Raw genomic sequence first — 16,771 nt, 5'->3', positions numbered from 1 at the left:
TACTGGCTAGGCAAATTATGTATTGCAATGTAGGAGGGCAGCTCTGAGGGTAGGAAGCTAGCTCTGGGGTTTGGGGATGATGTTGGAAACACTTTGAGCAAGCAAAACCCCAACACCAATACAGTGGTTCAGCATATTTTAATGAAAGTCAGTATGACATCAAGATGAAGTTCAAGAGTAAACTTCCCAACTAAGCCTTGTGTTTGAAATTCAACCTGGAGCGCATGCAAGATGTGACTATAAAACTGATTGTACTAGATTTAACAGAAGACCAGTCTGTTCTAGCAGCATGGCTCTGACAGTAAGCAGTGAGGAATGCTCAGGGATACATGCATAACCAAGGCAAACATGATGTTAATGCTATTTGAGTACCTTACTGCATGCTGCTGTAACCTGACAGCTTGAGCTGTTTGGTTTTCCTTTTGATCATGCCTTAAATTTATAGAAGATACCTTCTCCCTTCTAGTGCTTCCCCTCCAATGTGATTGACTTGATAATTTTTTTCCTTTTGAACTTTTAGTATGTTGTCTTTTAATCACTGTCTCATGGTCAGTAAAGACTTTACCCTTTCTGTTAAAAGGAAACTAAGCTGCAACCAACTTCTTCATAGTTTTGTAGTTCCCCTCTTAAATTTAACCTCAGTAATGACTACTTCTCCCTTTTACTGTTTCTGCAGAGGTAGTGAGTTGGAATGCCCTGTGATTCATGAGCAGGCATGGGTAGTGTCTTCTATTTAGTCTTCACAGAACACCCCCAGTTCAGAGTTTTCCAGTCTAAACTGGTTAAGCAGAGAATTCCTATAATCTCACTTCTAGAGGAGTTGTCATCTTTACATCATCTGCAGTTCTGAATTTAGCAGCTTCCCTTTGCTGCTTCAGTCCGTTAACCCTTGCTGGGCCATTCTCATTTTCAGTACCAGCAACAAACTTCCGTCCTGACAGAGATGAAGTCTCTTTTGTTTATAGAAGGATTCTGCATTCCAGAAACTTTCTCCTTTCTTCTTACAGTATTTGCTCAGTCATACATGGGATTCTTAGTCTTCAAAAGGTACCTCACTTGCATGACCTTCACATCTACATTTTATTGAGCATAACAGATGAACTCATACTTTTTTTTTTTTTTGCTTGTTGTAAGAAGATTTCTGGAGTTCCTGATGACTGGAAAAAGGGAAATATAACCCCCATTTTCAAGAAGGGGAAAATGGATGACCCGGGGAATTACAGACCAGTCAGTCTCACCTCTGTGCCTGGCAAAATCTGGGAGCAGATTCTCTTGGAAGGCATGCTGGGGCACATGAAAAAGAGAAAGGTGCTTGGTGACAGCCAGCATGCCTTTACTAGGGGAAAATCCTGCCTGGCCAATTTGGTGACCTTCTATGATGGGGCTACAAAAGTGATGGACAGGGTGGAGCAGTTGACGTCATCTACCTGGACTTGTGCAAAGTGTTCGACACTGTCCCACATGACATCCTTGTCTCTAAATTGGAGTGTCATCAATTTGATAGGTGGACCACTCGGTGGATAAAGAACTGGCTGGATGGTTGCACTCAAAGAGTTGTGGTCAACGATTCAATGTCTGGCTGGAGACCAGTAACAAGTGGTGTCCCTCAGGGATCGGTGTTGGGACTGGTCTTGTTTAATATCTTTGTCGCTGACATGGACAATGGAATTGAGTGTGCCCTCAGCAAGTTTGCTGATGACACCAAGCTGTGTGGTTCTGTTGATACGCTGGAGGGAAGGAATGCTATCCAGAGGGACCTTGACACACTTGTGAGGTGGGCTGATGCCAACCTCATGAAGTTTAACGATGAGAAGTGCAAGGTCCTACACCCGGGTGGGAGCAATCCCAGGCACAGCTACAGGTTGGGCAAAAAGGAAATTCATGGTAGTCCTGCGGAGAAGGACTTGGGGGTGTTGGTCAATGAGAAAATGAACATGAGCCGGCTGCAGTGTGCACTCACAGCCCAGAAAGCCAACCGTATCCTGGGCTGCATCAAAAGGAGCGTGACCAGCAGGTCGAAGGAGGTGATCCTGCTCCTCTACTCTGCTCTCGTGAGACCTCACTTGGAGTATTGTGTGCAGTTCTGGTGTCCTCAACATAAAAAGGACATGGAACTGTTAGAACAAGTCCAGAGGAGGCCACGAGGATGATCAGGGGACTGGAGCACCTCCCGTATGAAGACAGGCTGAGAAAGTTGGGGCTGTTCAGCCTGGAGAAGAGAAGGCTGCGTGGAGACCTCATAGCAGCCTTGCAGTATCTGAAGGGGGCCTACAGGGATGCTGGTGAGAGACTCTTCATTAGGGACTGTAGTGATAGGACAAGGGGTAACGGGTTGAAACTTAAACAGGGGAAGTTTAGATTGGATCTAAGGAAGAAATTCTTTACTGTTAGGGTGGTGAGGTACTGGAATGGGTTGCCCAGGGAGGTTGTGAATGCTCCATCCCTGGCAGTGTTCAAGACCAGGTTGGATGAAGCCTTGGGTGATATGGTTTAGTGTGAGGTGTCCCTGCCCATGGCAGGGGGGTTGGAACTAGATGATCTTAAGGTCCTTTCCAACCCTAACTATTCTGTGATTCTATGATTCTATGGAGTAAGAATAATTCTCCAGTTTGGATAAAGAATAGAATGACTTGTTTTCCAAAAGCTGTAAGTACATCTGATATATAAATGTTATGGAAAGCTATGTACATTGAATCTTTATCCTCAGAAAAAGCTGAGCCCCTGGGGCTATCCTGATACCGTATTGCAATGAGTGAATGAAAAATTGGTTGGAAGAGAAGTCATACTCTCTCCCAACTCTTTATTTACCTTTTTCATTTTATTATTGACAGGGAACGGGTATAATTTCCTGGTTTAATAGGATTGCTGGATTTCATAATGGAAAAGTGGAATCCTTGCCCGGAGTGTCTGAAGACATTACTTTCAGGGAAGTGTTTTCAACAGTAACACAGACCAGTTCCACCATGTTTATATATTCCAATGGGAAATTGTCTGGGGTTTATGCAAGGGGACATGAGGGGACCAGAGCCAGGCTGTGCTAATGTGATTTGTGTCAGTCCAGGCTGGAAACCAGAGCTAGTTTTATGTTGACTGTGAAGCCCTGGAGTCCTGGTCCACTCCTTGTCCAGAGCAGAGAGCTGCTGCACACTGCAGTTGTCTGGCCACCTCTCAGGTTTATTTCTGAAGAAGCAATGGCAAAGCTCTTTCTGAATCTGTCTTTTTCCAAGAGATGTGGTTGGGGTATGGCTGGATACACGTGCAGCAGAATTTTCATGGTGCTCTTGAGTCTTTCAGTTCAGATGCAGACTACAGCACAGCTCTTTGGATCAGTGGCAGCAGGGTGGGATCCTATCACTTGTGTTTTGGGGACTAGATCTCTATAATAGCCTGCAGTTACCTTTTCAGCTGCTGATAAAATCAGGAGGAGCCTTAGAGCTGATTCCTCAGAACAGGATTGTATCAAAGGCTGTATGTTCATTATGTGGTAGAGAACTGTGCCAGTGGTAGAACCACGTGCATCCTCCCTGCATGCAGTTATCCTGCTCTGCCCAGTGTTAGACTAAGAGAGGCTTTGTTTGACCTAAAAAGGGGATTGCAGGAAATTGTTCCATGTGAAAGCTACCATTTTTCTGTAACGTCTTCAAACTTGCTATGGTGGAAAAAGGAAAACAAACCTCACCCATCGTGAGAAATTTCTCAGTGTCTGCTAAGCTCTTTAATAAGCTTTTCTGCATTTTGTTGGGATCTTCAGTGTCAGGGAGCTTTAGCCCACTTTTCATTCAGGTCACTAAGGATGCAGTCTTGCAGCCTAGGTCTTTCCCCTTCTGCCTCCTGTAGCTAGAGTTTGCAGAATTCAGCATCAGCAGTGGATGCCCTGATCTAAAGGAAAGTTTTAGGATAATCTATCTTAAGAAGTGCCACTTGTAGCTGGTTTGCCAGTTCCGCTTCTGGCTGCTGAGCTCTCTTTGAGCCTGGTGGTGACTTTGAGCCACTTTTTCAGCCACTTGTTAGACTGTTGTTTCAGTCTAGTGTACCACAGAACCCCACCATGTTTTCTGTTGGAAGGGACCTTAAAGCTCATCCAGTTCCATCGGCAGGGACACCTTCCACTAGAGCAGCTTGCTCCAAGCCCCTGTGTCCAACCTGGCCTTGAACACTGCCAGGGATGGGGCAGCCACAGCTTCTCTGGGCACCCTGTGCCAGCGCCTCAGCACCCTCACAGGGAAGAGCTTCTGCCTAAGAGCTCATCTCAGTCTCCCCTGTTCTGTCAGCTTAAAGCCATTCCCCTTGTCCTGTCCCTACAGGCCCTTGTACCAAGCCCCTCTCCAGCTTTCCTGCAGCCTCTTTATGCACTGGAGCTGATCTCAGGTCTCCCCTTCAGGAGCTTTCTCTTGTCCAGGCTGCCCCAGCCCAGCTCTCTCAGCCTGGCTCCAGAGCAGAGCTGCTCCAGCCCTCACAGCATGTCCATGGCCTCCTCTGCACTCGCTCCAACAGCTCCACGTCCCTCTTGTGCTGCTGCCCCAGAGCTGGATCAGGACTGCAGTGGGGGTCTCCCCAGAGCACAGCAGAGGGGCAGAATCCCCTCCCTGAGCTGCTACTCATGCTCTGGGGGTGCAGCCCAGCACATAGGGGGGTTCTTGGCTCAAGTGCACACTGATAGGTCATGATGAACAGTGCAGAATAGATGATACAGTTGTTCCAATGATAATATGATAGTAGTTAAGCAAACAGTCATTTCATGCACATGTTAAAAACTGAGATGTACAGCCTGAAACAGCAATGGGTCTGTCTTGCTTCCCTTTTAAAAGAGTTTGTTCAGCATTCTGTGAAACCACATCCTTTTGAGACATCTTGGGCTGGGAGCAAGAGTTTTTTCAAAAAAGGGGAGTCCCATCTCGAGTAGGTATCTCCTTCCAGGACAGTTTCATGGGCTTTTTATAGCACAGGTTTTGGTAGTTAACTGAGAATTGCTAGGATTCTTGGGTTATATCCTACTTGAATTTTCTGGTTGTTTTAGAGATTTCATGTAGGCAGAAACGCTGTGGGTTTGTGGCTTGCTGGCTGTCAGATCTTCTGCATGCACATTTACACAAGGCAATCGGGCATTGTCAAATTAGCTTTAGTTCAAGTGTTATGTTTTTCATTGTCAGTGATGCCTTTTTCCCCTTTTAGGCCAGGCTAAATTGAATCCTTATTTTTATAGGTAAATGCACTCAGCACTGGGATTTGTGACTATTCTCCTTTTAGCCAACTTACAAATGTGTAACTAGAGAATGTCTCATTGCTGTGCTTGCAATAAAGATCTGCAGTTCTTAAGCAAATAAATATGTGAGGGTGTTTTGCAAACTTGGCTTTAGCCTTGCAGATATTTTATCCAGTGAGATTAGATTGTAATGTAGCTGTCAAACAGAAAAAATCAAGTTTTCTGGCTTGTACCTGCATTTACTCTTATGCCCAGGATTGGAGGGGGAAAATGCTGAACAGTTGCACAGAGCAAAGACCACTAAGGAGGGATTGTCATCACTGGTACTCAGTTGTATTTTAAATGTTCTTAATGATGTAGGGGGTAATATGTTTTTGACTGCCTGTCATTTTCCCTGTTTTCTGTTCTAATTGCATATCAAACAATAGTCTTTAGTATTTTAAGGCCTTTCTCGTGTATTAATTATATGCAGTAGCATCTGGTCAAACCGAATTATTTTACACTTCTTGCAACACCTTAATTTTTAGGAGTATGACAAGAATAGCAGAGGGTACTTTTATCTCCTCTTCCTGCGGGCACATTTTTGACTAAAACAGGATTATTTTCTTTTGCTTCTAGATCTTTCAAAGAACAGATTCACTGAAATCCCTCCTGATGTCTGGCTGTTTGCACCACTGGAAACTTTAAATTTGTATCACAACTGCATCAAATCCATTCCAGAATCTATTAAGAACCTGCAAATGCTTACCTACCTTAACATTAGGTGAGTAATGCTGTTTAGTTTGGGTCTTTGTGTAACTTATCTCATTGGAGAGGTGGCATTCAACTTATTGAGGGCCGTTGTGCTCTCAGTTTTGCGCAGATAGATAAATATTTGCTGCTGTTTGCCCTTTTTTTGGTGGGTTTTGGGTGAGCAGTTGTTTCTTCCCTTGACTGCATTGGGAAATCTCAGTCAGTAAATGACAGTAGCTGACTATCAGGAGAATTTATGCAGTTTTCTTTGATCTTAATGTTCTGTAGACAGACAGTGTTTAGGAAGCAGCTGTCATAGTGTGCTGCTCTCAGGAGGGTGGATGTCTCTGGCCAGAAGGCCCTCCTCACTTTGCACATTATTTACTTCCATTGCTGTTCTTAAACTTGGAAAACATATCGTTGGATCTTCCCAGAAGAGCAGAAGATGAATATGTGCTCTTGAAGGAGAAGGAATCTGGAAGAACCCTCCCAAAATGAGCAGAGACCCTGCTGTCTGTGGTAGTCCATTTCTTGTATTGACTATATCAGGTCCTAGACAGTCCTGTCAGGTGAGGGTTTTTGAACATGGGAGGTTTGGTTCCAGAATTGATTTTGGAAAAAAAACCTAAGAGTTTGTGAATTTATTCTGGAAAAGATAAAGGTAAACCAAACTCAGGCAAACCAGACAAAAATCCCAGAATCCTGGAATCCTGCGTTGGGAGCAATCTCAGGGGTCATCTGGGCAACCTTTCTTGGCAAAGCATGACCCCGATTATATGGCCCAGCACCCTGTTCAGCCGAATCTTGACAGTGGGCCTAAAGACTGTGTTTTGAAATCTGCAAGTATTAGAACTTAGTGATTGAAGAGTCACAGTGTTCTGTGATGGTTCTAAAGAGAATAATATGATAAAATTAGAACGTTTTCTGAAAGGAATTGGACCTCACTTTCTTCCCAGAACAGCGACAGTCCATTTCTCTTTAGATGGTGCTGAATACAGTTCTTTCTAAAGAAATACAGCAGCAAGCAGTTCTGACTGGGTGTTACATGGTTCAGGAGTCAACTCTTCCAATTATCATCTGCCACACTGTGCTTTGTCTACAGTTTTGTGCTGATGTCTCGGGCCTCTTTTTGCAGTGCATGGATGTATGGACTGGAGGAATTGAAGAACAGGCTAAAATACTGGCTTATGAGTTGAAATACATTGTTGCAGAAGAAAACCACATGATCTCAAATTCTAATTTTGGATTCAGATGACTGAAGAAGTGTATTGTGCAATTCATAGTCAAGCAGGCAGCTCTGTAAAAACCAACCCCCCTTGAACCAGCAAAAGCCCAGAGGAAACTGAGCTGATGCAGAGAACGACTCTCCCATTGCCTCCACTGTATAATCTATCACAAAAAAGTTTAGTTCATGGTTTTGCTTTTCATGCTCTATAACCAGAAGAGCCTGTTGTATGTACCTGAAATGCAACGTACAAAGAGACTTACCACATACGTACACCCAGAACTTGTTTGCGTTGTTCACTTTGAATGAACAGCTCTACCCAGATTCCAATTACTTTCTTTTGATGCTGTTAAACTTGCAGCACTTCTTTGAAGCTGAAGCATTACAAGACATGAATTTATTTTTGTTGGCTTCGCAGCTTTCCAAGCTGTAGTCATGGAGAAGAATAATGTAAAAAGCTTTTGCATACAAAAACAGTGCTCTGAAAAATATAAACCAGTAAATCTTTGGGGGGTTTCTTAATATAGTGTCAACACAGATGTCAGCACTTAGATGGGGGGTTTTATGGCTTTTTTCTCTTCAAACTAGAACTGACTCTCCACAGTTCTACTTAAAGCAACAGCATTTACTGATTTAGATACTTATTTTTATGTCTGAAAAGAATTGCTTTCATACCTCACCTGAACAAGCTGGTTTTCCAATGGCTTTTTTAAGTGTCCAAGTAGCTTTTTAGAAGAATTGGCTATGTTTCTGGCAGTGGCAGTCTGCAGCTGGTAGTTTTTCCAGTATGGATGTAAATCAAAGTGTCAGTAACTGTTTATTTCTTGTGTGCAAAGCAGACATATGTGCATGCAGGTGGAAAATGATACACATTTTATTTTTATTGAAACTTTCCTTCCAAACTATTGCTCAAGCAAAGTAGTAACTAGATGTTGAGGGGTTTTTGTGATGGCCCAGGAGTGATGTGACCACATGACATAAGGAGTAGTGGCCTTGTCTTGAGTTCTGGTTTGCTGAGAACACGACTTTATGTTGGTAGAGCATTGGATCAGGTGCTCCTCCTGAAGGTATGGGAAAACAGCATAACAGCAGACATCAAACATTATTCCTCATAACACATTTCTCTGTACGCTTTAGTGTTGGATTAAGTTCTAGTACATACTCAGCAAGATGAGGATCTAAAATTCACATATCTGAGAGAGGTTTTATCTGGTAAGGAATTCATGATGGAGATTGTATCTTAAAGTTAGATGAAGTTGGAATGAGGGAGAATATCTTCTGGACTAGGAGGAAAGTTGTACAATGGGCTTTTCAGACTCCATGTCATGCATACAGAGATTCTAACCTAGCCTTGTGTCTGAATTTTTCTTACTTTTCAAGTCGAAATCTTTTATCAACGTTGCCAAAATACCTGTTTGATCTTCCCCTGAAAGTTCTGGTTGTCAGTAACAATAAGCTGGTCTCCATTCCAGAAGAAATTGGGAAGTTGAGAGATCTCATGGAGTTGGTAAGTACAATTGTGAACCATTGTACTGAGTAACCTAAAATGAGAAGCCGTTTGTTCACCTTGTAATAAAAGAGAAATGAACAATATTGTAAATTTAGAACTTCAAAATTTAAATTCAGTACCTGCTTTTTCTTAGTGTTGGAGCTGCAGTTCTAGGTGTGCTCTGCTGTAGGGTTTCACAAATGGGGTTAAACACAAACCAGTATGTTGGGTTAACTAAAGCTTAAGGGGTTCATAAATGAAAGAATCTGAAACACCATTTTACTGGAGTCCCTCACTTGTATGTTAAAAAGTGTGAATTTTTCTGTTTACCTTCTTTACAGTAGTCATCATTCTCTTCATTTTTGGTATGTGTCCCATCCCCCCCTTCTGCTGTTCCTTTATGTTGGTTGGGGTGACTAGAAGGATGTGTGATATTCACAGCTTAAGTGTCTGTACAAACTGATTTTATCCTTTGGCATACTAAATTTGTGCTTTAGCCTCCATAACTTTCTCTATATCGCTTCCTATTCTGTGCTTTTCTGATCATTACTCTGTGTTAAGCTCATGTTTTGAAGAACTCTGCACAATTATTCACCAACCTGGTGCTTACACTATGCTTGATTTCTTATTTATGTGTATTTCTTTGGCCACTGCAAGCAATCTGCATCCTGTTTCCAGGGTAACTGTGTATACCCTGGAGATCTCATTTAACATGACCTAATTTACAAGTAGTATGAGATTATCATAGAATCCCAGACTGGTTTGTGTTGGAAGGGACCTTAAAGCTCATCCAGTTCCAATCCCACTGCCACAGGCAGGGACACCTTCCACTGGAGCAACTGCTCCAAGCCCCTGTGTCCAACCTGGCCTTGAACACTGCCAGGGATGGGGCAGCCACAGCTTCTCTGGTCACCCTGTGCCAGCGCCTCACCACCTTCTTTATACTTTCTCTACTGTCAGAAGATTTTAATGTACCACTGCTAGTTTTAAAGGAAGTGAATGTTTTAGGGAGGGAATCCCATCTAAACCTTGATGTGGACAGAGAAGCAGTTGATCCCAAGCAGCCTGGGCTTTGGGACATTCACCGCTGTGTAGATATTGTGGTTGCCAAAAGCAGATGAGCAGTGCCTAAGTGGAAGCTCTGGGAGCATGTAGTGGAGGAGGAGGCTGGATGTGGTTGGTTAAGGCCTGATATCTAGTACTGACTCAGCTTGCCTTAAAATCATCTCTGTCATTGTTATCTTGTCTAGGAAACTAGTATCTGAAGCACATTTCATTGAATTGAAAATAAAAAGAGGTTAGAAATGATCTTACATCACTTGACTCGGTCTGGGCTACATAAATGTTAAATTAGGCTCAGAAATGGCTGTAGTCTGTGTTCATTTGGTGCAGCTCTGTCACCATCTAGTGCTTGTCAGATAGCTGATGAGCCTGCTGTTGCTCTTTGTCAGTCTTTAGTTGCATGGGTTGGTTCAAGGTGTTTCCAGGAAAAAGGATCTTCCCAGGAAAAGCAGAATGCAAGCCCATCTGCCAGCCATGGCACAGGGAGCTGTTAACTGGCGTGGGTGCTACACCAGGAACTCCAGAATCTTGGGATTCAATCTGAAAACCAGTCTTTCATCACTCATTGGTTTAACTGTTTGAATTGAATTCTTGACGCTTGAATGACTAAATGCTGAAGAACGAGCAAGATGTATTGTGGTACTACTAACCTTTGTGGAACAAAGATAAAAGACTTGGGGGTTTTATAGTATGCTTTATGGTAGTTTTGATAACACTTTTCCTTTGTTTCATTTCATTTAAGATGTTCAGTTAATTTATTACTATCTTTCTCAGGATATTAGCTGCAATGAGCTCCAGGTTCTACCCCAGCAGATAGGAAAACTGCAGTCACTTAGAGAATTAAACATAAGAAGAAATAATCTCCATATGTTGCCAGATGGTAAGCTGCTCCTCTTCATTTCTTTGATGTAGGTAAATTAGTGTTAAGAAGATCTCTGATTCTGTTTCTGTTTGTCTCCCCCAATGCAGAATTAGGAGACCTTCCCTTGGTAAAGCTGGATTTTTCTTGTAATAAAATTACAGAAATCCCAATTTGTTACAGAAAGTTACGGCACTTACAAGTTATAGTTTTGGATAACAATCCAATGCAGATACCACCAGCACAGGTTAGTATTAAAGCTTTCGAGCTCAGAACTTTGCTGTAGGAGCTTAAGAAAGAAGCAGCTATTCTAAGTTAGAGCAATCAGGTTTTCATTTTTTAGCTTTATTTCTTCCAGTGGGAAGTTGTGGGTACAAACTCAGTGTAGGAAGTATTCGCTGGGGTGCAGTTTCAAAAGATGTGCTGTATAATTAACATCTCTTTTGTTCATTTGTTTCCCAACAGATCTGTTTAAAGGGTAAAGTGCATATATTTAAATTCCTCAGCATTCAGGCGTGCCTCAGAATAGATAAAAAACCAGATTCTTTGGATCTTCCATCATTAGGTAAACGAATCCCCTCTCAGCCACTGACAGACAGGTGAGTGGTGCTGTGTTTATTTTATTTCACTGCAGCATTTGCTATGAAGTGATCTGTTTATTACAGATAATAGCTGTAATTTCAGTACTTCAACTCTTTATTTAGGAGTCATAGTATTTATCTTTTAAGGTTTTGTTACTGGAAGCTTTATTGGCTCATCTGAGTTACACTGAGAAATTGTTTAAGTACGTGCTTAAGACTTGCAAATCGGAACAAAGATGTATTTTCCATTTATTGATTGGAAATTTCAGCTATTTATTTCCCAAACAGATTATGGCAAAACCGGATGAAAAGTTCCCATAAATGTTCTGAATATAGAGTTACTGTGGTGGATAGAAAGTCTGCCTCCCACATATATATAAATATATTAAGGGAAACAGGCTTAAACATCAGTGAAATGCAGTGCCTTTTTTATTGGATTGGATGAGGTCAAAAAGTGCAGAATATTTTGTTTACCTTCTGTACTGAGCACATCTTGGGTAATGCAGTGGATGTGCCTTTGTGTTCTCTGTCAGTTTGGTTCGCTGTTGGAAACCATAGGGAACAGCAATTTCCTTGCAAATTGCATTTTAAGAAAATGGGCAACTTGTGCCTCTCTGTGCTCAATGCTGAGGGGAAGAGGAAAGTTGTGAAGTAAGCCTACACAGAACCATCTGAACCATCAGAATTAGTCCATGATCGTGATCCCTGGCAACTGTGCCATAGGCAATTAGTCCACAGTGTCTGTACATGGCTTCTGAATCATAGCATTCCAGCCTGGTTTTGGTTGGAAGGGAGCTTAAAGCTCATCCAATGCCACCCCCCTGCAATGGGCACTAGAGCAGGTTGCTCCAAAGCCCCCATGTCCAACCTGGCCTTGAACACTGCCAGGCATGGGGCAGCCACAGCTTCTCTGGGCACCCTGTGCTAGCACCTCAGCACCCTCCCAGGGAAGAGCTTCTGCCTAAGACCTCATCTCAGTCTCCCCTGTTCTGGCAGGTTAAAGCCATTCCCCTTTATTCTCTGCTCATGGGGCATTGAGCAAAAATTGTATTGCTTGCTGTTGATGAGTATAGAGAACGTGTTTATTAAAGGATGTTCTTTTGAGCAATTAAACAAGTTTCTTTCATTCTTTGTGTGTTTATTTGTGGGTTTTTTCTTAATGTAGCATGGAGGACTTTTATCCCAATAAAAATCATGGACCCGACTCTGGCATCGGAAGTGATAATGGGGATAAAAGGTTGTCCACAACAGAAGTGAGTAGTTTTTGATTTTGAATTTGTTAAGTTTTGATTGGTTTTTTTCCCTCTCTTTCTCCCCCCTTAGTGTAACAAGGGTAAAAGTAGTTGGAAGCTGTAGGTAAGACAGTACCCAAGGATTTTCCTTAGCCCACTGACCAGGGTGGGCTGGACCTCATTGTTCAAAGTACTGTGTTTCAGTGTTAGATTATGTACTGAGTAGCTGTGTGTTATTTCCCAAACTATGATTCTTTTAAAGCTCCTTCTCACCTCCTCCCAAAAGAACACCTCCAGAGACATCTCACTTGACATTTCATCCTGGGTGCTCTGGCTCCTGATAGGGTTAGTTGTACTAGAATTGATGAATTCTTCAGCAAATCATGTAATGGTTTATTTGTAAGTTCTGTATTAAATGTGACTGTCTTTGCAGCCATCGGATGATGATACAATCAGCCTCCACTCCCAGGTATCAGAATCAACGAGGGAACAGACATTAAGGAATGACAATCATGTAATAGGAAGTAAACTTGATCCACAGAAAGGTAATATCTGTTGTGCATCTTTCAGTTTAGGTCACAGAAATACTTCTGGTTTGGTAATGCAATATAAGAACATTGCACAAAAGGACAAGATCATGTGTTGGTGCTGTGTTTTCATCCTTACAGGAAACAATGTAATAATCACACATAGACAAGGCCAGAAAGAAAATAACATGATTTCTAGCTTAAGGAGAAAGGATTTCATGGTTTTAGTTGACCTTCTTCATAAGTAATTATCTCTCTGAGGAATAAAACTTGGTTGAGAGAGCTGTTTAATATTATCTTTTCTATTCTTCATCGATCCTCACTAGACCAGGAGGTGTATGACTACATTGATCCGAACACTGAAGAGGGAGCTGTTCCTGAGCAAGCAGATGTACACACTGGACCACTGCTGTCTTATATTAAGGTAGCATAGTGTGACAAGAAACACTGTTCAGCATCCTTGCTTTTCTTTTAATTCAAGTCTGAGTTTATTCTTCATTCTGTGCCAAGGAACAGGGAAAACAGCCTGAGAAATCCCAGAAAATAGAACAGAATGAGGACTGGGGCGATGAGAAAAGGTAAGTTGTCTTTATCATCCTTTTTGGGAAGCTTTTACTGACAGTGGGAGGTGAGGCTTGGTTTGGTTTTTGGTTGGCCCATGAGTATCCTGGGGTGCACTGGGAGGAGTGTGGCAGCAGGGCGAGGGAGCTGATCCTCCCCCTCTACTGACCCTGGGGAGGCCATGTCTGGAGTCCTGTGTCCAGTTCTGGGCTCCTCAGTACAAGATGAGGAGCTACTGGAGGGAGTCCAGGGGAGGGCCATAAGGGTGCTCAGGGGTCTGGAGGATCAATCTTATGAGAAGAGGCTGCAGGAGCTGGACCTGTTGAGTCTACAGAAGAGCAGACTGAGAGGGGATCCCATCGATGTAGATCAGTATCTCAAAGGCAGGTGCCAGGAGGATGGTGCCATACTCTTTTCAATGGTGCTCAGGGACAGGATGAGGAGCAATGGCCATAAACTAAAGCACAAGTTTCACCTCAATGTGAGGAAGATTTTCTCTCCGTTGTGGGTGGCAGAGCACTGGCACCGGCTGCCCTGGGGGGTTCTGGAGTCTGCCTCTCTGGAGACATCCCAAATCCACCATGGACACATACCTGTGTAACCTGTTCTGGATGGCCCTGCCTTGGCAGGCAGTTGGTCCTGATGATCTCCAGAGGTCCCTTCCAACTTAATGATTCTGTTTCAAGCTCATTGCATATGAAGGAAAGGAACCTCACAGGGAGCACAGGGTGCTCCTTGGACAGAAAATAAGCATACTGGAGGTGGTTCTCAGTTGTTCAGTAATGCAGCCATTTCTGTGTCTGGCTTTACTGAAGTCAGGCAAGTCACTGACATTTAATGTTTCAGACTGCAGAAAGAACAGCTGCTGGCTGAAGATGATGATGAACTCAAAGAAGTGACTGACTTGAGAAAAATAGCAGCTCAGTTACTGCAGCAAGAACAAAAACACAGGTATTGCAGTATTAGGGTAACTTGGTTTACAGTGAATTTATTCTTTAACCTGTCTTGTACCCAAAAGGTCTAGACACCTCATCATTTTGAGAACTTTTTTTGTCCAGCTGTTACAGTGACAGATGCTTTCAAGATACCTGTCCTGTGTTTCTTACTCTAAACCTGTTGTCTAGAGAAGCAGGGATATACCTTCAATAGAGAGGAAGAGATGAATGTGAAAGTCTCACATTCATGGAGCTGTAGAGCAGAGGAAAGAAATAGAACAAGTTAACTGTATAAAATGGGGAGCAGAAGAAATCCCTGGAGTTGTGGGATGTGGACAGGCCAGGGGGGAGGTTCTGCACTGCTGGTTTTCTTGTGAGGTATTTGAAATGCACATGAAGCCCTTAGAGAAGTTCATATCCTTCTAGTGTGAATTGCACAGCTTTAAAAATTATGTAAGTCAATAACAGCAGGGGGATAGACAGGTTTTAGATAGGTTTTACTTATAACTGCATGCAGTGTATTTAAAAATTGCTTATTCACACTGGGAAGGGAAAAATAGCAATGAAATCTTTATATGTTCTTATTACTAAAGAGTATTGCAAAGAAGACTAAAAATGCCAATTTTTCTCAATTTATTAATCAAAAGAGAATAAGTGTGTTTTCTTCTGTTAGATTTTATGATGGTTATATTGCACGTGTTTGATTAGTTTTAGTATTTCCTGGTTACCTGATAATTTGAAATAGCAAGCCACTCCTCTTCTGAAGTACTTCAGCTTAACTTCTAGTCACCATAGTTGTGTCTTAATGCAGTGACCTTGCTAATAGTTCTGCTTTGCTCTTGAATTATTCAGATATGCAGTCTTAGTTGTTAAGTTTTACTTCTCAGTTTAGCATTTATTGGAGTTTGCTTGTGTATCTTTAAATACAATAGGGCAGAATGACCTCTGCTACTAAATCTATCCCTAATTCTGCATCCCTGGCTTTGTGAATTTGTAACTTCTTGCCATAAACAGCAGTAAGAATAATACTTTGAATTCTAGTGAAGCTGTTTCTGTTTGTGTGGAAAATGTGTTCAGTCTGAGTGAACAGAAGTGAGTGTTGTGACATAACTTCTTACTAATCCTGTTTCTGTTCAGTGTGGTTTGGTTTGCTTTTAATATTATGCAGTCTCTTTCCTTTTGCTTGCTCTGCTAATGACTTCCCTGTCCTCTCCTGTCAACCTGTCCTGCTTCCTTCTTCCGTCTGTGGCTTTGGTGTACATGAACTGTGAATACAGACGAAGGCCATTAAGCTATAGAACTTCATTCAGTGAAAAGCTCTTCCAGAGGACAAGGGCGGCAGGACGTGCATCAAGGTATAAAGTGTTTGTAGAGCTTCAGATTGCCACAGTTAAAACGGCCACAGAAGGAGCAGTTTGTGCCATTTCTTGAACAAAACCAGAATAAAGGGGTTGGCTAAGCTAGCCTGAGGTATTTTGCTGTCAAAAATAGATGGCAATGCATTTATTGTTCTTTGAGCTGAAATACTATTTAAGGATAATATTTAATTAGGCAGCTCTCCAAAGAACATTTAAGTGAGTCCAAACCTAAAAGTGAAATTTCCTGTACCTTTGGCATGCTTCCTCTTCAGTTTTTTTTGGTTCTTTAATATACAGTACCTCAAATATGGAACATGAGGCAAAAGTGCTTGCGGTTATTTATTTATTATTTATTATTTTGATTGCATAGATTTTGGTTTAAAAGTGCCAATATACTTTGATCACAGTTCTGCACATGAAGTCAGTGTCAGTGTGTAATATTATCTCCAAGAATTCAGAATTACTCATTCTAGTTTCTGTCCAACATGACACTTCCTTGAAAACATTTAATTGTAAGTGGTACTGAGTGGTTTTGTTACCTTTAACACTTTAAACATCCATAATAGTAACTCATAATCTTCTTCCTGTGTATTCTTCAGTTGTTCTGAATCTGTATGTAAGTTTAGGCTTCTTTCACTGTTTACCATTTAGAAACATGGAATTTCCATTGGTTCATTTCTGCATTAGACTTTTCACTTAGTTCTTAGAGTGTGTTTTTTCCATTTTCCACATCCTTTTCCCCTGCATTTCCTTTGCACTTGCAGTGTTTCTTATTCTGCTACTTTCTTACCTGCTCCTGTTGACTGACTTCTTGTGCTCAATCTGTGTATTGTTTCTTGTCTGATTTAGGTTGATGAACTTCTGTCATCTGACCTTGGTTAACAGTGGGGCCTTTTGTCTTGAGGGCAGCATACCTTTGCAGAGGTGTGAGGTCACCACAAATAATATATAGTTAGGAAAATAGGAGACTTCGTTTTGGTTTGAAATACTAAGTTTGACTTAAAATT

The 16,771-nt window shown here is 42.0% G+C and overlaps 1 protein-coding gene across 2 annotated transcripts in view; it reads left to right on the top strand.

Annotated features, from left to right (window-relative positions):
- The window catches only part of LRCH2 (leucine rich repeats and calponin homology domain containing 2), a 39,348-nt gene that overhangs the window by 7,442 nt on the left and 15,135 nt on the right, over positions 1-16,771 (top strand). For both annotated transcript variants that reach the window (XR_004549743.1, XM_034064296.1), the window contains exons 2-11: positions 5,822-5,966; positions 8,541-8,667; positions 10,486-10,591; positions 10,681-10,817; positions 11,036-11,169; positions 12,317-12,404; positions 12,817-12,928; positions 13,237-13,334; positions 13,421-13,488; positions 14,318-14,422. Coding sequence is in view for 1 of the 2 variants with exons in the window: in XM_034064296.1 (XP_033920187.1) it covers positions 5,822-5,966; positions 8,541-8,667; positions 10,486-10,591; positions 10,681-10,817; positions 11,036-11,169; positions 12,317-12,404; positions 12,817-12,928; positions 13,237-13,334; positions 13,421-13,488; positions 14,318-14,422 (1,120 nt within the window). In the remaining variant the exon portion in view is untranslated. The remainder of the gene's footprint in view (positions 1-5,821; positions 5,967-8,540; positions 8,668-10,485; positions 10,592-10,680; positions 10,818-11,035; positions 11,170-12,316; positions 12,405-12,816; positions 12,929-13,236; positions 13,335-13,420; positions 13,489-14,317; positions 14,423-16,771) is intronic.

Source organism: Melopsittacus undulatus, chromosome 6 (assembly GCF_012275295.1).
Source record: "Melopsittacus undulatus isolate bMelUnd1 chromosome 6, bMelUnd1.mat.Z, whole genome shotgun sequence".
NCBI classification, from domain to species: Eukaryota; Metazoa; Chordata; class Aves; order Psittaciformes; family Psittaculidae; genus Melopsittacus; species Melopsittacus undulatus.
Note: the sequence above shows the minus strand (reverse complement) of the source record. Positions and strands in the feature narration are given on the sequence as shown.